We start from the raw sequence: 22,584 nt of genomic DNA on the forward strand, positions 1-22,584 counted from the left end.
GGCCACAGGGGCGGCTAGAAGGCCCACGATTTCCGGGGAGAGGCGCAGTCGTCGCGCTTGTCGGGCCCAATGGCGGCCCCGCTGCTTCACACGCGGTTGCCGGGAGATGCGGCAGCCTCAGCGTCTGCAGTCAAGACGCTGGGGGCGTCGAGGACCGGGTGAGAGTCCGGGACGCTTCCTTCTGCGCATCTGGGGCCAAAGCTCAGGATCGGGGTTAGGAAAGCGAGTGTGACAGGGCCTGGGGCAGAGCTGAAGGAGTCCTGGGAGCAACGGTCGAGGGTCATCTCAAGTCCTCGAGAGTGAGCCCGTGCCCTTAAGTGGGTAGTAAAGGTGGGAGAGGTGCTGGGAAAATGCATCTGTTCTCCGTTCAAGGGTCTTTTCTCCCCAGTGGGCTCCCGCCTAGCGTCCCAGGCCTGGGTACTACCTCATTCGTCCCTTTTCTTCACGTAGGTTTGGAAAGAGTTCCCTGGGCTGTTTGAATAATCAGGCGAATGCTATCATTAATGGCAAACCGACTCTTAATTTTTTGTTGGTGTTTGAAATTTGTTTCCGCATACACGTTTTCTTAACAGTCTGTCTTCCACTTTTAAAGCCCCCTAACCCCCATAAAACATTTTGGGGTTTGGCTTTGAGAGTCATTAGTAGGATACTGGTGTGGTTCCCCCCCCCCCCCCCCCCCCAACTACGCTGCTCTATTTGAAGGAAGAAAACTTTGTAAAATGCTTAGCATAGTATCATTTATGGTGTTTGTTAAGCACCTATACTCTCTCTGTGTCAGACCCTGGAGACAGTAGTCTATCAAAAGAGGCAACATCTCTGCTCTCAACAGAGCTTACAATCTCAGGAGGGAAAGACAGTGAAGAGGCCAGTAAATAACGGAAAGGGATGGTTTCAGGCAGTGATGATCTGCCGTCTCTCTGACATTTGAGCTTCAGTTGGAGGGAAGACAAGAGTCCAGCTGTGTCCCTATCTGGAGGATGAGTGTTTCTGATAGCGAACAGCAAAAGAAATGGGAATCAGCGTGGCAAGTTTGAAGAATAGAAAGGACACTATGGTTGCAGTATGTTAAGTGGCTGGAGATGAGGTCAGAGGTAGGCAGGGGCCAGACTATTATAGGACCTTGAAGACCCGGACCGAGAGCTTGGATTTGTATTTTAAGTGAGGTGGGAAACCTTTGGAGAGTTTAACAGGGAGGGTAGGATAGCATGATGCAATTTTGGGGAAGATCATTAGGTCACTGAACGAAAAACTTTGGAGGTTCGAGTGGAAGCAAGGAAGCCAGTTAGGAGGCTTTAGTGATAGTCCCACTGAATGATGTTGGCTCAGTAAACATTGGCTCTTCTGATTTTTTCTTATTCTCTGCCCTGCGTATAATAGTATGATTATCTTGGTTCTATAGACTTTCAGATATGCTCACGTTAGAGAATGATTTCTTCAATTCTCCTCCAAGAAAAACCGTTCGGTTTGGTGGGACTGTGACAGAAGTCTTGTTGAAGTACAAAAAGGTAAGAGGAGGTAACATGAGGTTTGGTGGCTTTTTGCCCTCTGCTTTAATTGAGATATAATTGACACAGGGAGGTTTGGTTTTGGTGGGTCAGGATACAGTTGTAGCCATTATACAACAGCCACGTAGACATAATAAAATGAATTTAGATGTCGGTTTGAAGTCAGTTCTTTAATAACAGCATGATGTTGACAGCTCAGATAACCTCTTTGCTGAGGTTTCATATCTTCAAATGTTCCATTTATGTAGCATCTTTAAAAAAAACTCTAGCAAGTGCTGGAATAAAAATCCTTAGGTCAGAGTGTTTTATTTCTGAAAGAATTACCTAAGCATTGCTTTGGGACAGTAAACCAGCTCTCCAAGAGGGGTTTGGTTTTTTGTTTGTTTTTGGTTTGGTTTTGTGGTAGTTGAGAAGGGATTCTGTTAAATCTCAGCGATGGAGGGAAAATATAAATATTTGTTTTCATATATATAAGCATTTAAGTGCGAATACGCAAACAGATGGTATCTTGTATCGAATGTGATCGTCAGATGTCAGGACGCAAGTAGGTCTGAATGTGAACAGCTTTTTAGTAGTCATTTTCTTTTTTTCCAAGCTGTCCAGCTCCACTAACATGAGTTTTTAAATGTTTGTAGTTACAATTTTATAATCCACAGTTGATGTGTGAATGTTACGCTGTTCCTTTTGTAAGAATTAAAAGTCCTGCTCTTGATTTTTAATAGCAAACTGAAGCAAGCAAAACTACTTTTTTTTTTTTTTTTTTTTTTTTTTTTGGTCCTTGTTTAGGGTGAAACAAATGACTTTGAGTTGTTGAAGAACCAGCTGTCAGATCCAGACATAAAGGTAATTAATTTATGTTTGATCATTAGCAAAGTTCTTGCCATTTTGCATGGATTTAATTTGCGCGTTTGGTCCTATTCCAGCCTCTAGAACTGGCTCTCTGTGTGATCCTCACTTTAATGCAGTGGTTCTCAACCAAGAGCAGTTTTGCCCCCAGGGCACTTTTGGTGATGAACTGGAGACATTTTTGGTTGTCACATCTGGGGGGAGGGAGTGGGTACTACTGGCATCTAGGGAGGGGATGACAAGGATGCCACTGAAACATCCAGCACTGAATGCACAGAGCAGCCCTCCACAACAAAGAATTATCAAGTCCTAAATGTTGGTAGTCCTCAGGTTGAGAATCCCTGCTTTATCTTTCCTTTCTTATTTTTTTTAACGTTTATTTTTGAGGGAGAGACAGACAGAGTGCGAGTGAGGAGCAGAGAGGGAGGGAGACACAGAATCTGAAGCAGGCTCCAGGCTCTGTGCTGAGCCGTCACCACAGAGCCTGATGTGGGGCTCGAACTCTTGAACCGTGAGATCATGACCCGAGCTGAAGTCGGAGCTCAACCGGCTGAGCCCCCGGGGCCCGTCTTTCCTAGAGCCTCTTTCCTCTGTGCCGCATGCAGCTCTCACATCTCTCCACTGCTACAACAAGAAGAAAAGATGACTTACCTTTCAAGCAACTGCTCTTTTTAGCGTCTTTGCAGATGGTGCAAGAAGTTCAAGAGGTGCACCTTTCTAAATACATACCTGTCATCTCGTCACAACTCAGGAAATTTCATTTCTCTTTTCTTCCCTTCTTGCCCAGTTTTGGGAAGAATGGCCATGGTAGTCAGATTGCCTGGGATAAAAATCCTTCCTCTGTGGTTGCCCAGTGTGTGATCTTGGGCAGCTTGTTTTAACTCACTGCATGTGTTTCTCATCTTTATAAAGTCAGGAAAACAATAGAGGTATTTTAAGTGCAGACGTTTTAGAGGATCCAGTGAGTTAATACACGAGAATCACTTGGAACAGCTCCTGACACAAAGGGCTTTGTGGTTGTTAACTGTTCCTGGTGACAGCTCAAACTGTCTCACTGCTCATGCATGTTTTAATCCCCTGTGAGATCCACTGCGGTGGTTACTGTGACCTATTACTAGTGGTTTCTTCCCTGCTCATTTCAGTGGACTTTTTTTCAAGCCTCATACTAATTCCTTGTAGCAGTGGACACTGTTAGCTGCCCACTTTTTTGTTGTTGTTAGGTTTTATTTATTTATATTGAAAGAGAGAGAATGAGGGAAGGGTGGGGTGGGGGCAGGGAGAGAATCCCAAGCGGGCCGACCGAACTGTCAGCTTGGAGGCCAGTGTGGGGCTCGAACTCACCAACCGCATGTTCATGCTCTAAGCTGAAATCAAGAGTTGGATGTCTAACCGACTGAGCCACGCAGGCCCCTTCGGCTGCCCACTTCTTAAATTTCCTTTGGTTTCTAGGATCTTGCGGTCTTCTTATCACTTCTGTCCAATCATTATTGTGATGGGTTCTTAAATTTGGTGTTGATTAGGTTTCCAAACTTGACCCTTTCCTCATTCTAAAGATTCTTCCTGTGTGATCTCCTTAGGCCCTTTAAGCTTTGGAATTTACCTTTGTCCTCATAACTTCCAAATTTGTATCTAGAGCTCAGATGGCTCTTGTGGGCCCTAGACTGGTTTTTTAACTGCCAGCCCATAAGTAATACTGATGCCCCAAACTTAGCATTTTCTCTCTCCCAAACCCACTCCTCTGCAACCTTCTTTATGTGCTTAACCGATTTACTGCTTACCTAATTCTTGAGCAAGGAACCTTGGGGTTTTTCTCACCCCTTGTATCCATTGATTTACCAGGGCCTTTGGGAAAAAAAAAATATCCTTAAAGGCTTCTTGCATTGTTGGTGCTTTTTTGCCTGGATTCTTCCCTTAATTCCTTTAGCTTACCTAGGTTCCACTTCTCCTCTATGTCACATTACCCCTCACCCCTACCTCCACCCACCACCAATTTTACCCTCCACAGTGCAGCCTGAGGCATCTCTAAAATAGGGCACCATCCTGCCAGAAAACTTCATTCCTTTTTCACACAGAACCAGCTTCTTAGCATGGTCTGCGACATTGTTTCTGTGTTCAGTCCTCACTAGATACTTTATTCCATGAATTTGCCTCTTTTCAGCTTTTTAAAATTTAATTAAATTAATTAATTTAGGTAATCTCTACAACTCACGTGGAGCATTACTTCTTTTCATCTTTATCTCTTTGCATGTGCCTTTTCTTCGTGGCTGGGAGAGGTCCTCTGTCTGCTTTATTTGCTACTTATTTGAGCATGGGCTCTGGCTACATGGCCTCCCCTCCCATGCTGGCTTTGTGGCTGAGGGCAGATTTACTGCACTTCCCTGCCTCAGTGCCCCCATCTGTAAGATGGGAACCAATGGTGTCACGTACTCGTGGAATGGTCGTAAGGATTAAATGAGTTAATATGTGTTAAAATCTTAGAATAGTGCCTGGCACGGTGATTACTATATTAGTGTTCACTGTTGTTATTGCTTTACCTACTAAACTCCTACTCTTTAAGATCCAGCTGAAGTGTCCTCTTTACTGGAATTTTCCTTGGTTCTCTCTAAGCACATAGGTGTTGGTTCACTCCATTTCCCACCCTTCTAGCAGATCTTCCTAGTTACAAATCCGACTTACAAGGACTTCCGTCATTTATCTGTCCCCTCCTCGATTCCCAGATTTATCTGTTGGCTTGCTTACCATCTACTCCAGCCGTAGCTGTACTATTGGTTTTCTGAATACGTGCTTGTCCCTCTGTGAGGATGTAGCCACCAGAGACCGACAGCAGAAGTGGCGCTGTCTCAAGCTTTCCCTTATCCTCGTGTTCTTCTGTAGGTTCCAGGGACCATTTTCTTTGTCCCGCTGTATTTTTTTACCAGCACTTCTTGGTGTCTTGGCATACTAAGAAATGCATCCGTGTGTCTATGTTAGTTCAGAGTGTTGGAAGCAATTTGCTTCTAATAATGGTTCAGTACTAAAGCACCAAAGACTATGACTAGGTTACTTTAAAAAATGGAGCTTTTTAAATGTTACCTTTATAATTTTGTTGCACTTTTTTTCTTTTTTCTTTTTTTTTTTTTTGGTGGAACAGGGATAGGATAGAGTTCATGTATTTTTATTTGCACCTAACTTAGTTTGTCTTCACTGCCTCAGACCTTGGTGAGCCACCATTAACTTATCCTTAATGGTGGTGGACATATGAAATTACCATAGTGCAAGCGAGTTGTGATTTACGTTATTTTACTGCCAGCTTACTTGGGGTTTCATCAGGAAATAGTCTCAATGAAGTTCATCACAAATAGCACGTGGAAAGCAGTCAGTGGTGGGATGAAGGTGGGGAAGAGGTGGTGAGCTCCTGAGTGGAGCAAGGGATTGTGGGACAGGGGATGGAGCATAGGCTGTGACCCAGACAGACAGGTTTGAACCTGGTTCTTTATTAGCTTCTTTTTAAAAAATTTTTTTTACTTTTTATTTTTTTTTAATGTTTATTTTTTGAGAGAGAGATAGAGCACAAGCAGGGGAGGGGCAGAGAGAGAGGGAGACACAGAGGAGACACAGAATCTGAAGCAGGCTCCAGGCTCTGAGCTGTCAGCACAGAGCCCGACGCGGGGCTCGAACCCACAAACCGTGAGATCATGACCTGAGCCGAAGTCAGTCGCCTGACAAACTGAGCCACCCAGGCGCCCCTCTTTATTAGCTTCTTGAATGGGCAGGTTGCTTATTCATTTCTCTTAGTCTCTGCTTCCTCAGCTATAAAATGGGAATACCAGGAGTCCATTTTCAGCATTGTTAGGATTAGTAAAAGATGCAGACGCATGGTATTGAGCACCGTGCCTGGTGCCTGGTGTCTTCCTGCTGAACGATACTCCCTGTCAGTATCAGTCTGTAACAGCAGGTGCAGCCCTGTCTGTTGATGGTTTATCACTGTAGGTACAATATTGTCTGTAAAAATTTATCACTAGAAGTGGGGCACTTGGGTGGCTCAGTCAGTTGGGTGTTTGACTTCAGCTCAGGTCATGATCATGTGGTCTGTGGGTTCGAGCCCCCTTTGGGCTCTGTGCCGACAGCTCAGAGCTTGGAGCCTGCCTCGGATTCTGTGTCTCCCTCTCTCTGCCCCTCCCTCACTTGCTCATTATTACTGTAAGTACAGTACTGTCTATTAACAGTCTACTGTTATGGTTATAACGCATTGCTTTTGTGTATTTGTATGTCCCTTTCTCGGGTGGAGTCTTTACTTTTTTTTAACTTTTAATGTTTATTTTTGAGTGAGAGCGTGTGAACAGGGGAGGGACAGAGAGAGAGGGAGACACAGAATCCGAAGCAGGCGTCAGGCTCCAGGCTTAGAGCTATCAGCACAGAGCCCATTGCAGGGCTCGCACCCGTGAACTGTGAGATCATGACCTGAGCCAAAGTCAGATGCTTAACTGACAGCCACCCAGGCGCCCCTCTTGTGTTGAGTCTTAATCAGCATTAACCATTTCTTTCAAAATTGGAGGGTGTTAGTTTTTTATGTATGTTGTGTGTATGTGTTAATACAAACAATATATTATATATATATATTTAATTTATTATTTTTATTATGTTTTTAGAGAGTGGGGGCAGGGTGCAAGTGAGCAAGGGGCAGAGAGAGAGAGAGAGAGAGAAAGAGAATCCTATGAGGTGCGAAGTGGGAGAGAGAGAAGCGGGGCTTACCCAAAGTAGGGCTCGAGTTCACCAGAAGTGGGGCTTGAGCTCGCCTGATGCAGGGCTCAAACTCACAAACCATGAGATCATGACCTGAGCTAAAGTCTGATGCTTAACCCAGTGAACCAGTCATGTGCCCTAAAGCTTTTTATTTTTATTTTATTTATTATTTTAAGTAGGCTTTATGCCCAACATGGGGCTTGAACTCACAGCGTTGAGATCAAGAGTTGCATGTTCTACCAACTGAGCCAGCCAGGTGTCCTTATAGTTGATATTTTATATTTAACTGATAGCATATTTTATACATGGCTTGTTTTCTTTTTATTTAAAAATTTTTTTTTTCAACATTTATTTATTTTTGGGACAGAGAGAGACAGAGCATGAACGGGGGAGGGGCAGAGAGAGAGGGAGACACAGAATCGGAAACAGGCTCCAGGCTCTGAGCCATCAGGCCAGAGCCTGACGCGGGGCTGGAACTCACAGACCGCGAGATCGTGACCTGGCTGAAGTCGGACGCTTAATCGACTGCGCCACCCAGGCGTCCCTTGTTTTCTTTTTATTTAGAAGTTTTTCCCGTGTCACTAAAAGTTATTATGAACAGGAATTTTATTGCCTGAAAAATATTTTATGACGTACTGAAGCCATCATTTTTATATAGCACATCTTTTTTTTAAGTTTATTACTTATTTTGAGAGAGAGCGTGTGCGCAGGTAGGGGAGGGGTAGAGAGAGAGGGAGAGAAAGAATCTCAAGCAGGCTCCATGCTGTCAGTACAGAGTCAACAGGGGGCTCGATCCCACAAACCGTGAGATCGTGACCTGAGCCGAAATCAAGAGCCAGACACTTATCTGACTGAGCCACGAATGCATCCCTGTGTTACTTTTTAAAATCGGAAAATGTAACATTCTTTTGTTTTGATACAAATTGAGACATTTTCATTCCAGTTTTGGCTTTAGTGCAAGTTTGTGACTTTTTTCTCCTAATTTAAATACTAATGGTAGATGTCTGGTGCAAGGTAGGTATTACCTCCAGTTATTTTAGAGGATTTGTGATTTTGAAAGCACTTTTCTTTGTTTGCCTTAAGGATGACCAAATCATTAACTGGCTGTTAGAATTCCGTTCTTCCATCATGTACTTGACTAAAGACTTTGAACAGCTTATCAATATTTTATTGGTAAGTTTACCATTTATTTTATTGACTAGTATGTGATTTCAATACTCTGGAAACAGAATATGTTGTATCAGTAACATGTTTCTTTTATCTTTCTCTTCCTCCCACCTGTAGAGATTGCAGTGGTTAAACAGAAGTCAGACGGTGGTGGAGGAGTATTTGGCTTTTCTTGGTAATCTTGTATCGGCACAGACTGTCTTCCTTAGACCGTGTCTCAGCATGATTGTTTCTCATTTTGTACCTCGTAAGTGGTTCTTTGCTTTCTTTGATTGTTCATTTTTTAAGTACCCCATTACTAAAATACTTCTTGGAACACTGTGCGGATTGTGCCAACATGGAAAATTCTGAGCTGCATTTTAGCAGTTTTGGTGCATGTCTGTTCTCTATAATGATGTCTGTAGAAGCATCTGGATTTGTTGCTGTGTTTTTGTTTGTTTGTTTTATGGGTTGGAATTTACCTTAATGGGATTCTAATGGAATCTTAGAACTCAGAAATTTTAGCTTTAACTGTAAAGTTACTTGACTTTTTTTTTTTGGCTGTAAATTTAATTATTGTACTAAGTTTGCACAGTGGAAAAAATCACTTTCTTGTGTAGCTGTTGATTGTTTAGGTCAGTGACAAAAAGAATAACGTATTTTGTTTTTCCCTCACAAAGCACGAGTGGTCATTAAAGAAGGTGACGTAGATGTTTCGGATTCCGATGACGAAGATGATAGTAAGTATAAAGAAGATTAAAGCAAGGGACCTGCCTGTGTCTTAGAGAATGCGTGCTCAATGTTAAAACACTGGGTGAGGTCAGGAGCTGTTCTTTTTTTTTTTTTTTTAATTTTTTTTTTTAACATTTATTTATTTTTGAGACAGAGAGCATGAACGGGGGAGGGGCAGAGAGAGAGGGAGACACAGAATCCGAAGCAGGCTCCAGGCTCTGGGCCATCAGCCCAGAGCCTGACATGGGGCTCGAACTCACGGACTGCGAGATCGTGACCTGAGCTGAAGTCGGACGCTCAACTGACTGAGCCACCCAGGTGCCCTGGGCAGGAGATGTTCTAATGGGTAGGCAGCAGCAAATGGCGACCTCCAATGGAATTTTTTTGTGACCTTCAGCAAGAACGTCTGATCAGCTGCCCTCAGTGCATTACTTATTTAACTAATCCACTTAGTCTGCAGTGATAGTTGGTGTTAGAGAAAAACCTTCCAAGGTAACATTTCGCTAGTAAATGATTCAGTTTTGGTTAGCGGGTGTTTTTAGCTTAAAATATGTAACTTCTGGGGACGCCTGGGTGGCTCAGTCGGTTGGGCATCCGACTCTTGGGTTTCGGCTCAGGTCATGATCTCATGGTTCATGAGTTTGAGCTCCACATCGGGCTCCACGCTGACAGTGCGGAGCCTGCTTGGGATTCTATCTCTCCCTGTCCCTCTGCCCGTCCGCTCCCCCCCCCCAAAGTAAATACATAAACTTAAAAAAAATTTTGTAACTTCTCAGGTTTCAGTTTTATTGTTATGCTCATACTCTTACTTTTCTACTTGTAGATCTTCCTGCCACTTTTGACACCTGTCACAGAGCCTTGCAAATAATAGCAAGATATGTCCCATCGTGAGTATCCTGTTAATTTTTTTTTGAATCATGGTCTTGAAGTCTCAAGAAAATGATAACCAATTAGTAGAAAATTACTATGTTCATAGCATCAAAGCTCAGGTTGTATGCTATATGTTTCTGTAGGCTTTGTCAACATCACATTCTACAAAAAAATGGCATTATAGTTCTCTTCGTTGTCTTTAGTTGTTTAAATTATTTAAGAATTAGTAACTTAATTAGTATTATTTAAATTATTTAAAACTTGTACGCAGACTCTCTTCCAAAGTTTGTATAGTGGTGGTTGAAATTCTGCTTTTATCTTCAACAGATACTATGTCCAAAAATTTTCAGTGAGCAATCCCCGTGTCGTGCCATATAAATAAAAATTGCAGTTCCAGTATTGTTCATTACATATTAATTTTTTAAAAATTACAGTTTTAAGAGAAGCTTAGGTTTCTTTTGGGGGGAGTGGACTTCAAGTTCCCTTTGTAAGTTTATTATTTACTAACTTAAAAATTACCTAAGTTGATAATTTTTTCTTGTTTTTAAAGTAATACATGGACACGCAGTGGGAAACGTTTTAAGTTTTAAACTGAAACTCTATTGCTTTTTTAGAACTAAGAATCCCCCTTTAACTTGCTGTTGATACCAAAGTTGATGGAAGGTTATATTCCCCTAAGTTATCATAGGTTTTCTCTGAAGCTATGCATTTAGGTTCCAGTTACTTGAGATAGTTGATTACCATTTACCTTTTGCCTCCATATTTGCTCTTAGAACGGAAACGTTACCTTCCAAGAAAGCCCAGTTAACATGAATTGGTTGATTTCCTTTTGTTTTTTTAGGACACCGTGGTTTCTTATGCCAATATTGGTGGACAAATTTCCATTTGTTCGAAAATCCGAGAGAACCTTGGTAAGAAATCTTTTCATGGGAGAAATAACGGAAAAGTTGTAAGTTACTTTTAGATGATGTTATGTGTTTTTCTTACCAGTTGTCTTATACATTGAACGCAAGACTAAGAACCTGACTCAAATTCCTTTCTCAGGAACTGACTGTGGATCCCCAGTGCCTTTTTCCCTGACGCAAGTCAAGGGCAGAGTCTGTTTCAGAAATATCTGGATAGGCTTAATGATTATACAGATAACAATTACTAGAAGGTAATAGTTTATGTATTACCAGTTATAAACATGCCTTATTTGAACATAAAGGCAGAACTTTCTATGGATGAATTTTTAAGTTTTTGTGTAATATTTAGATGATCTATGGTTTTCAGTAATGAATAATGGTTTCCTTCTAAGCATAGCTTATTGTTTTCTAAATAAGGTATTATAAGGGATGCCTGGGTGGCTCAGTTGGTTAAATGTCTGACTTTTGATTTGTGGCTCAGGTCATGATCTTGTGGTCATGAGATCGAGCCCTGAGTGGGGCTCCACGCTAAGCACGGAGCCTGCTTGAGATTTTCTTTCTCCCTCCCCTGCTCACATGTGCACGTGCACACATGCTCTCTCTGTCAAAAGTAGTTTTCTAAGTATTAAATAAGGAGTTAATAAATTTTGCTAATGCTTGTGATAGTCACTTTCAAGTGGAATATTATAAACCTTGCATCTCTTACTAATATAGATAAATTCTCAACACAGTAGAAAACTGTGTTTAGCAGCATAAAAGGAGTATGCATTATGCCCATGTGAAGTTTATCCTAGGAATTCATGGTTTATGTAATATTTGTTAAGATCAGTTAATATAATGACCATGTCAATAGAACAGATGATAGCGACCACATGATCATCTCACCAGATGCAGAAAGGCATTTGACAGACACTAAAACCTTTTCATGACAAAAACAGAAGGGGACTGTTTCAGCCTGAGAAAGGGCACCTATGAAAAACTCACACGTAATATCCCACTCAATGGTGAACAATTGCAAGCTTTTCCTTATGATGAGGAACAAAACAAGGATGTCTGCTTTTGCCCCTTTTTAAAAAAATTTTGTTATTTATTTATTTACTTTTATTTTTGAGAGAGAGAGAGAGAGACAGTGTGAGGGTGGGGGGAGGGGCAGAAAGAGAGAGGGAGAGAATCCTAAGCAGTCTCTGCTGGCAGCACAGAGCCCCATGTGGGGCTCAAGCTCACGAAACCGTAAGATCATGACCTGAGCCAAAACCAAGAGTTGGACATTTGACTGACTGAGCCACCCAGGTGCCTCAAAGTTTAATTTGGAGAGAGAGTGAGAGCATGAGAGGGGGAGGGACAGAGAGGTAGGGGAGTGGGGTGGAGACAGAGATAATATCCCAAGCATGCTCCACACCAGAGCCCAACTCGGGGCTTGAACCCATCAACTGTGATATCATGACCTGAGCTGAAATCAAGAATCACATGCTCAACCGACAGAGCTACCCAGGAGCCCCTGTTTTTGCCATTTTTGTTCAGCGTGGACTGGAGGTTCTTCTAGCAAGGGAAGCTAGGCAAGAAAGGGAAAAGGCATCCAGATTGGAAAGAAGTAAAACTGTCTTTATTTGTGATGACATGATCTTAACATTTAGAAAAATCCTAAAGATTCCTCATGAGCACTATTAGAACTAAAGTGAGTTCAGCCTAGTTATAAAATGTAATATCAACACACACAAGCCATTTGTCCAAAGCAGTTTAATGGGGAAAAGAATGATCTCTTCCACAAATGGTTGTGGGACAAGTGGAAATCTACATGCAAAGAATGGGGTAGAGCAGAGCCCCCTGATCCCCCATAAACAGAATGAACGAAAGACCTAAATGTAAGCTAAAAACAGCTCTCAGAAGAACACATAGGTGAACATTTTTGTGACCTGAAATCGGGCAACAGTTTCTAGATAGGATGCCTGAAGCACAAGCAGCCACAGAAAACCAGACAAGTTGGATTTGATTAAAATTAAACATTTGTGTTTCTTTCATTGGACACCTTCAAGCAAGTGAAAATCAAACAGCGGGCTTGCAAATCACATATTGTATCAAGGAGTATATTGAGAATATACTACGAACTGTTGGGGTGCCTGAGGGGCTCAGTCGGTTAAGTGTCTGGCTCTTGGTTCCGGCTCAGGTCATGATTTCTTGAATTGTGAGTTTGAGCCCGGAGTGGGGTTCTGCACTGACTGTGTAGAGTCTGCTTGGGATTCTCTCTTTCCATCTCTCTCTGCCCCTCCCTTACTGGTGTTTGCTCTTTCTCTGAAAATAAACTTAAAATAGAATATATAAAGAATTCTTAGTATTTCAATAATAAAAAGGCAAATAACCCAATTTAAAAATGGGCAAAAGATCTGAATGGATATTTCTCCAGAATCCATGTACAAATGGTCAGTGAACATGTGAATCACTGGCTGTCAGGAAAACACGAGTCAAAACCTTTAGTAAAGAGATCTCATTTCATACCCGCTAGGATGGCAATACTCAGTGACAAGTTGTGGTGAGGACGGGGAGAAGTCAGAACCTTCACCACATTGCTGGTGCGAGTGTAGACAGTAGGTGGTAGAACTGCTTTGGAAAACCATCTTGGCAGTTGCTTGGAAAGGTTAAACATTGCCACGTGACCCGTCATTTCCGCTGAGAAGTGTCTTTCCGAGAGGAAAGATACCATGTGTCTACACAGCTTTACGTGAATATTCACAAGCAGCATTATTCATCATAGCCAAAATACAGAAATGAGCAAATGTTTGTGGGCTGATGAGTAAACAAGTGTTGTATTATTTCCATACAGTGGAATGTTATTTGGCACTAAAACGGAGTGGTTTCCTTGCTCCAAAATGAGTGAACCTTGAAGGCATGCTAAAACACCACATAGTATAAGATTCTACTGATGTGAAATATCTAGAATATAGGCAAATCCATAGAAAGTAGACTAGTGGTTACTTAGGGCTGGGGGGAGGTACATGACTAAAAGATACAGTGTTGGGGCACCTGGGTGGCTCAGTCATTTAAGCAGCTGACCTTAGCTCAGGTCATGATCTCATGGTTCATAAGTTCAAGCCCCTGTCTACTGTCAGCACAGAATGCTCTTCAGATCCTCTGTCCCCCTCCCTCTCTGCCCTTCCCACTGCACGTGTGCTTGCTCACTTTTTCCCTCTCACAAATAAATACACCTTAGACAAAAGATACAGTGTTCCTTTTTAGGGTGATGAGAATGTTCTAAAATTGATTATGGGGACAGTTACACAAGTGAATATGCTAAAAAGTGTTGAATTGTACATTTTAAATGGATGATTTGTGTATGAATTTTATCTCAAACTTTTCTAAAGAAAACACTTGTAGAAGTGTACAGATCACAAATTCAGTTCACTGGGGGTGATTAGATTAATTATACTGAACATTGTATAGATAAACAGCATAGTTTCTGTGTTGCTGGATAGTCTATTTTTTTTCTGTTTAATTGAAACTGAAGGTTGTGGGGTAGCTGGGTAGCTCAGTTAGTAAAATGCCTGGCTCTTGGTTTTGGCTCAGGTCATGATCTCCTGGTTTGTGGGTTCAAACCCCATGTCGGTCTGTGCTGATTTCATGGAGCCTGCTTGGGATTCTCTCTCTTTCTCCCTCTCCCCGCCCTTCCCCTGCTTACGCTCTCTCTCTCTCTCTCAAAATAAATAAACTTAAAAAAAGAAACTAAAGATCATGTAATTGATGTTTGGCTTACCAAATTATGAAACATTTATTCTCTGTTGAAATGTTTTGTCTTTTTATGTTTTAGGAATGTTATGTTCATAACTTGCTAAGGATTAGTATATATTTTCCAACCTTGAGGCATGAAATTCTAGAGCTTGTGATTGAAAAGTTACTCAAGTTGGATGTAAGTATCTGGTAATCTGTTTTTCTCCTTGATTTGCATTTGTTAAATATATATAGCAGTACGTGAAGCAATAGTAGCAGCAATGGGGAAGAATCCACATTTCCATCTTTGATTCATTTCTTTGAATGTTTCTTAAACTTGATGGATGTGCTGGTGGTTGTAGACAGTTGCATCTCATGGTTGGGGAACGAGGCATTAATCAGATGGTCATGCACATGTGAAAGTACAGTCGTGGGGCAGCTGGGTGGCTCAGTCGGTTAAGCGTCCAACTTCAGCTCAGGTCATGATCTCAAGGTTTGTGAGTTTGAGCCCCACGTCGGGTTCTGTGCTGACAGCTCAGAGCCTGGAGCCTGCTTCGGATTTTGTGTCTCCCTCTGTCTCTGCTCCTCCTCTGCTCATGCTCTGTCTCTGTCTCTCTCATAAATAAACGTTAAAAAACAAAAAAGTACAGTTGCGGGAAATGCTGTAAGTGGAATACATGCATTGTTATGTGCTGGAGAACCTGATGTAAGTGAGGGGATCAGGAAGGCATTCCTAAGGAAGCAGTGTTGAATTCTTTACACTCTTTTTTAAAAAGGCCTGCAGTGGAGTGCAGAGGGAATAAGTGACAGTGGTGGGTTCTAGTGGCATCGGGGAGGAAAGGCGAGAACTGGTCCTGGAGACTGGACCGGAAGTCGAGAGGAAGAGAAAGGTAGCTCTCTGTGGAATAGAGTGTGGCGTGGCCATTAGTGGTAAGGAGGATGGTCAGGAGGAGGTCGGAAGAGGAAGAGTTCCATATTTGGGTGGATCGGGGTGCAGCTGCGGAGCCAGGGGGAGAATACTCAGCAAGCAGTGGTGGCTGCAGGTAGGGGACTGAGAGCAAACCTGCGCGGTGATGCTGTTTAGGACAGGAGAGAGGGAGTGTGATCGGAAGTGGGCGGGAAACCGGGTACGGATGCCCAGGGAGGATCTGGAAGCAGGCAGGGTTCGCTCAGTAGGGTGAGCTGTGGTTGATGTTTTTAAGTAAGGAGGATGAGCAAAACAAAAGTCCTTGGATTTGGTGACGAGGAGGTCGTCTGCTGCCGTGTCGCCGGAGGGGGCAGCTGCGTTTCAGGGGAAAGTGTGGGTGGTTGGCAAGTGGGGCTGTCGGAGGCCTCGGTTGAGGGTGTGAGGAAGGGATGAGCGGGGCCGAGGGGAGACTTTAGGGTTGGGAAGACTGGAGGTTTGTGGCCGAGGAGCTGTGAGTGATGGAGGAGAGAGAGGTACTGTGGGGAGAACGAGGCCGCAATGGGGCAGGTCTGGGAGGGGCCGGAGGGTGGGCGGGCCGGTGCACTGCTTTCCGGGAGGTCCACCTGTCTGGCCAACTGCCTACGTAATCTGTAAAGTCTTCTCTCGTACGTACTAACAGAACATTTTAGAGTACATTTAGAAAGGGGGTCCTGTATGATAGTAAAAAAGGCAGGACTTGAATGGTGTGTTAAACTAGGTATCTGAAGGGGCATATACCAAGATGAATATTCAGTCATTCACATTTAACTTGCGTTTTGTATTTTCCTGCTCAGTTGATTGATGAGATGCTTTTATGTATGACACGTACGTGAATTGTGTGTAGTAAGAGTCGGAATGAATGTTGAATTTGTTGAAGTTGATTTAGACCACACAGCAGTTCCTAATAATTTTGTAGAATTATGTAGTGAAGGGGGTTTGATTTGTAGTCTTGGAAATTACTTCGGGGCCCAGGCCAGTGCATGGCTTTGCACCATACTTGTATATTGAGTCACAGTGCTGGGAAGGGTGCTCAGGTGGACCCTTGAAAGTGTGTAAATCAGGTGGGTTTCCACTTCCCAGGTACTTTCAATGATTTTATTCTTTTCCACCCCTTTGCTTTAACGTAGGTGAACGCATCCCGGCAAGATATTGAGGATGCCGAAGAAGTAGCTGCTCAGACTGGCGGTGGGACAGATGCCCCAGAAGGACTCTTCAGCATGGTCAGTGCTTCCTGACGAAAGCACATGTGTGCAGGTCTTAATTCCAGGGGGCGGGAGGCAATGGCTAATGGCTCCTCTTCTTCAAGGATTTAGGTTAAAACAGTAGTTCACAGTTCAGCAAACTTGAAAAATGATTCTTTATTATTTTTTTTTTTGAGGGAGAGAGAGTGCAGGTTGGGGAGGGGCAGAGAGAGGGAGAGAGAGAATCCAAAGCAGGCTCCACACTCAGTGCAGAGCCTGACATGGGGGCTCAATCTCACGAACTGTGAGATCATGACCTGAGCCGAGATTAAGAGTTGGACGCTTAACCGCCGGAGCCACACAGGCGTCCCAACCGTGATTCTTGAATGAGTAGCTGTTACCATGTTGCGTACTGCCCAGGAGAGTTCGTTTCTTTCCATGGCTGTGAATTTGGGTGTGGTGAAGTATATTTCATTTTTATTCTTAACTTTTGTTCTTCGTACTTTTTTTTTGTTTTTGCAAAGCACGTGTGTTTTCGAGGGAGTGGTAAATAGAAAAGTCCCAGTGTGATTTCTTTATTTTCGAAGTCTGTGCCTTAATGCAGTACCTCTCTGCCTGGGGCAGGGTTCACCGGAGGAGAGCCTGAGCAGGGGTGGGGGGGTGGGAGGGTGGAATTTAGGGACAAAGGGCAGAAGAAGGGACTACAAGGGAGAGTTCCAGCTATAGCATGATGACCCCAGGTCCCAGGAGCTCTAGAGCGGGAATGGCGCCATAGACTTGATTCCAGCTTGAAAGCAGGGAGATGGCCTCCTGTGTGACCTGTTGTCAGCCGGTCATTCTGGACAGGGAGGGCAGGAGGGAGTGCGAGGGTGGTCCTCTGGAGAGGCGGTTGGCCACCAGTGCTCACAGCAGCTGGGGCAGGGGTGCCCTGTTCTGGGAGAGGAGCCCTGGGCACCAGCAGTGCCCAGCACAGTGCGTTCCAGGTGCTCGGGGAAAGCTGCAGTGTTGGCACGGCCTTGGTTTGGGTGGGTCTTCGAGATGCGAGTCAGGTGGGGCTCTGAATCTGCTTCTAGTTTGAGTTCCTTGCTTGAGTGGTTCTGAGTCGTACTTCTGGTGGGGAGCTCCTGCCGAGAGGGGACCTGTGTCTTTGCTTTACCTTTTTGGGGCTCTTGGCTGGTGTGTGACTCTTGATTTTGGGGTCGTGAGTTCGAGCCCCACGTTGAATGTAGCGATTACTTAAATAAATACAACTTAAAAAAGGGAAATGATCATCTCTGAGAACTGTTATTACAGTTTCTAATGTCAGTTTTTCCTTCGTCTTTAAAGGATGAGGACGAAGACCCTGGCGGTGAAACAAAGGCTGACGCACAAAGGCCCGATCGTATGGTGCATCCTGTAGCCGAGCGCCTGGACATCCTGCTGTCTTTGCTTCTGTCCTACATTAAGGACGTCTGCCATGTAGACGGTAACGACGTGCAGTAGTCATAGTAGCTCCTGTGGAACCTGGCAGCGATAGACATCCTGTAAAAATTAGTGTTTTGAGGAGGACAAAAAGAGGGTTTAGAGAGATTAAGTTACCTGCCAGTGTGACATAGCCTGAAAGTGGTGGGACTGGATTCAGGCTCGGCTGTGTTTCTCTTCGAAGCCGCCTGATCCTTTCAGTGACTGTCGCAGTCAAGGGTTAGAGTATGGAGTCTGCTCAGTGTTGGGTGGAGATCGGATCACACTCGAGCTGTTGAAGACACCTAAGGGCGTAGTCCATGTTGGCGCGTGGTGCTTAGTGTCACGCGTTAGTTTGGAGACCTTGTGCCGTGTTGGGCCACGTGTCGGTGCTGTAGTGAACCCGTTGGTGCGCTTCTTGCTCTTCTGGAACTTTTCGTTTAGAGGCTTTGCCATCAAAACAGGATTCTTCCATTCATGTGAAGATTCAAGAATGATTCCCAGAATGAATCTGAGTTGACTGTGTTATTTCTTTAATCTTTTGTTGTAAAGGTAATGCAGTTGAGAGAAAATTTGGAAAGGATTAAAGGAAAGGATTTAAAAAGGCAATTTAGTTTTATTTTTTTTAAGTTTTTATTTTTAAAGTTTATTTTGAGAGCGAGACCGTGCACACATGAGTCGGGGATGGGCAGAGCGGGAAAGAGAGAATCCCGAGCAGCCTCCGTGCTGTCAGCGTGGAGTGAGATGTGGGGCTCGAACCCACGAACCGTGACATCATGACCTGAGTTGAAATCCAGAGTCAGATGCCCACCTAGATGTCCTCAAAAATAAAACTTAAATGTTTGCATCTGTACTATTCAGAGAACCATTATTAACGTGGTTTGTTTTTTTCTGTTAACTTGTGTGTATTCAGGAGTGTGTTTTTTAGTGGATTTGGGGGTCATGCTATACACATTGTTTCATAATCTGCCCTTTTCACTTGTGCATTGTCTGAGGCCATTCACTGTTCTTCTAGGTTGCTGTTGATCGTATGGATTTAACTGGTATCGTTCCACACCCCCCCCACCCCCCCTTTGCCATTATGAATGTGTAATGGACATTCTTGTATATATGTGTCCAGTTACTTGTTGGGTAAGTTCCTAGCAGTAGAATTAGGGGATCAAAGGGCTCCTGTCACATAAATAGAAAATTGCCCTTTAGAAGGGCTTCATATTGGGGCGCCTGCATGGTTCAGTCAGTCTGACTCTTGGTTTTGGCTCAGGTCTTGGTCTCACAGTTCATAAGTTCGAGTCCCGCATTGGGCTCTGTGCTGACGGTACGGAACCTGCTTGGGATCCTCTTTCCTCCCCTTTCTGTCCCCTGCCCCCACTTGCACATGCTCTCTTTCTCTCTCAAAATATGTAAATAGAACATTTACAAAAAGGGGGCCTTCATGTTTAGGGCATCACAGTAGCGTGTGAGATGAGGTTCTGCTTCATTGTCACTGCTGGATTATTACAGTTAAAAGGAAAATCTGTGCAAAATAAAAATGGCATTTTGTTATAATCGTAGCTTAATGGGTGACGTTCCTTAATGGTACTTTATTTTTAAAAATTTTGGGAAATGAAAGTGGTAGCTTAAAAAGAAGTGTGAAGCTTAAATGGCAAATTTTCTCTCTAGGTAAGGTAGATAACAACAAAACAAAGGATTTATATCGAGATCTGATAACCATCTTTGACAAACTCCTGTTGCCCACTCACGCCTCCTGCCATGTACAGTTTTTCATGTTTTACCTCTGCAGCTTTAAATTGGTGAGTACTGGGGCACCATTAGCTCGGCTTAGTTTATTCTTGCCCATGAGTTTCCCTTAAAAACTGGGGTGGAGGGGTAGGCAGGAGAGACACGAAGTGTTTCTTTTCCTTGAGCTCACTTTACCAGTGCCCTTCGTAACATAGCTTGTTCTTTTTTAACATGTGGAAAGAGCTGGAAAGAACAGAGCGCATTGCTGGCTGCTGCCAGCCAGCACCAGCCGGCTCAGCTCTGCCAAGTGCTCTGAAAGGGCCATTCTGCATTTGCTCCACTAGGCGGTGTCCTTCCCCTTAATTGGAGCCTCTGCTATTAAAATCCTCTGGGATATTTAACTGTTGTGTTTTCTCAGTTGATCCCAACTAGCCCCAAACAACTTCTAAACCCAGAATTTTAAATCTTCAGGCTTTGGCTTTTTGTTTTGGAAAAAAATGAAAATACAGAAGATTCTTTCCTTACGATTCTTTTGTAGCTTCCTAGAACAGTCAGGAGAGTACTGGGCATGGGTAAGAAGGTTAAATTCATTTTGCCCCAAAGTATGTGTCAATAACTTTTGAAAAGAGCTATTTGGGGGGTGTCTGGGTGGCTCAGTCAGTTAAACGTCTGACCTTTGATTTTGGCTCAGGCCATGATCTCCTGGTTCATGAGTCCAAGCCCCGTGTCGGTCTCCGCGCCGTCAGGGTGGAGCTTCGGATTCTCTCTGTCTGCCTCACCCCCGTGCATGTGTGCGCACTCGCGCGCACGCTCTCTCTCTCTCTCTCTCTCTCTCTCTCTCTCTCTCTCCCCCCCTCTCCCCCCCTCTCCCTCCCTCTCCCTCTCTCCCTCCCTCCCTCCCTCTCCCCCTCTAAATAAATAAATAAATAAGTAAATATTTAAATATAGAAAAGAGCTGTTTGGGAGAAGTTGGCGATTGTGTCCTTTGTTAAAAAGAAGCTTAATTAGTCTTTTTTCTGTGATTAGCATAATCAGTCAAACACTGAACTTTGATCTGTGTTTCTGTTTCTGGCTAAGTTCATTATGTTCAGTCAGAGACTGGGAGAATACTTTACACTCTGGAACGTACTGCCACACGGCTCCCACATGAGTGGGGGTTATTGCTGGTTTCTGTTTCTGGCTAACCATCCGAGTCACTTGTGGAGCTTTTAGAACAGGTGGACTCCAGAGCCCTGTCACTGAAACTGTGAAGTGTGGAGAGTGGAGTTTGATGTTCAGCACCTTTTGGGATCTTGTTTAATGCTGGGGAGCATTGTTTTTAATAGTATTATTTCCAAGTATTGTACAAATATGAATGATGATAACTACATATGTTATTTAACTGGCAGTGTGAGATACTAGCACTTTCTTCTACTGGTGAGTTAAAAATCTTAGGATTCCAATAGCCAGAATTTCTTAAACATCAAAAAAGTTTAGAGCAATACCTTCTATTTTTATAGGGATTTGCAGAAGCATTTTTGGAGCATCTCTGGAAAAAATTGCAGGATCCAAATAATCCTGCCATCATCAGGCAAGCTGCTGGAAATTATATTGGAAGCTTTTTGGCAAGAGCTAAATTTATTCCTCTTATGTAAGTAACCTAATTTTCAAGTGTTTTTTCATGCCATGCTTTAAAAAGATTATAACATTGTCTTAAATCAGAGAAACCCCTGCCTCATGGTTTTTTTTTTCTTCTGGTCTGACTTTCAAGTGAGAAAATCTGTTCCTCCACACTATGCAAGATGTTTACATTTCCAAAAGGCAATTTCAGAATAAAATGTCTCCTTTAGATACAAAACCTCATATGGAAAGCTTTTGTCATTTGTTTTGCGTGGTTACACTTGAACACGAAGATCCATCTGTCTTCATGAATATTGTACAGTGTTGTATACTGTTTTAATTCTTTTTATAGGTTTGTCATTTTTCATTTGCATTCTGAATCAATTGTATCTGTTAAAGCTGAAGAAAAAAGTCTTTTAAAGGTAATAGAAATATCTATTTAGGAGGCCAGCTCTAGGCCTGCTTCTTCCAGTGATCCATGAAGATGTCTTTGGGCGAGGATGCTATTAAAAAAACGCATCTCCCAAAACTAAAAGCCATCTGTCCCTCTGTCCTAAATTGTAGGCCATAGAACTTTATCAGAACCTTGTAAGGAGAACCCTGTAGGGAATGGTGGAGTCAGCCAGACCATCTTTCCCTTGTAAGACGTTGGTAAACGTGGCTTATTCCTCGGCCATATTGTCCTGAGAGGGCAGGTGGCCGTCAGAGAAGTCCTTCGGAGTTGATGAGGAGAAACGGCTGTCCATCCCTTGGGACCTCAGGCATCCTTAGGGGCCTGCCTCTCATTCCTCGAAGGTCCGTGCACTCTGCCTTGTAATTGAAAAGCTGCCTCCCTGCTCGCCCGTCCTTTCCTTCCCCTCTGTGCCCCTGGGGAACAGATCAAGAGGCCTATAGATTGACTTCTCTTAGTTTGTGGTGAGAGCCACTTGTGTGCTGTTTTGTAAGTCACTCGTGTGTTTTTATGTCACTCTTGTGTTTCTATGAAACAAGTGAAGTTGACTCGAATTTTTCTTTTCTCTAGTACTGTAAAATCATGCCTAGATCTTTTGGTTAACTGGCTGCACATGTACCTTAATAACCAGGATTTGGGAACAAAGGCCTTTTGTGATGTTGCTCTCCATGGACCATTTTATTCAGCCTGCCAAGCTGTGTTCTACACTTTTGTTTTTAGACACAAGCAGCTTTTAAGTGGAAACCTCAAAGAAGGTCAGTGATGTGGGATTGATGGATGTGAACTGGCTTTTCCTTGACTGCTAGTCGCCCTTTAGGATGGA

At 43.4% G+C, this 22,584-nt stretch overlaps 1 protein-coding gene across 3 annotated transcripts in view; it reads left to right on the plus strand.

The window, feature by feature from the left end:
• RRN3 (RRN3 homolog, RNA polymerase I transcription factor) overlaps nt 1-22,584 on the plus strand; it is a 31,326-nt gene continuing 8,742 nt past the window's right edge. For all 3 annotated transcript variants that reach the window (XM_027043202.2, XM_015067238.3, XM_053213086.1), the window contains exons 1-14: nt 1-158; nt 1,400-1,505; nt 2,292-2,348; nt 8,157-8,246; nt 8,358-8,487; nt 8,900-8,959; nt 9,775-9,838; nt 10,663-10,732; nt 14,526-14,624; nt 16,499-16,591; nt 17,879-18,017; nt 19,652-19,782; nt 21,211-21,341; nt 22,332-22,516. In XM_027043202.2, coding sequence (XP_026899003.1) covers nt 70-158; nt 1,400-1,505; nt 2,292-2,348; nt 8,157-8,246; nt 8,358-8,487; nt 8,900-8,959; nt 9,775-9,838; nt 10,663-10,732; nt 14,526-14,624; nt 16,499-16,591; nt 17,879-18,017; nt 19,652-19,782; nt 21,211-21,341; nt 22,332-22,516 — 1,444 coding nt within the window. In that variant the 5' untranslated portion in view covers nt 1-69. The remainder of the gene's footprint in view (nt 159-1,399; nt 1,506-2,291; nt 2,349-8,156; nt 8,247-8,357; nt 8,488-8,899; nt 8,960-9,774; nt 9,839-10,662; nt 10,733-14,525; nt 14,625-16,498; nt 16,592-17,878; nt 18,018-19,651; nt 19,783-21,210; nt 21,342-22,331; nt 22,517-22,584) is intronic.

The sequence above is a fragment of the Acinonyx jubatus genome, chromosome E3 (genome assembly GCF_027475565.1).
Source record: "Acinonyx jubatus isolate Ajub_Pintada_27869175 chromosome E3, VMU_Ajub_asm_v1.0, whole genome shotgun sequence".
NCBI lineage: Eukaryota > Metazoa > Chordata > Mammalia > Carnivora > Felidae > Acinonyx > Acinonyx jubatus.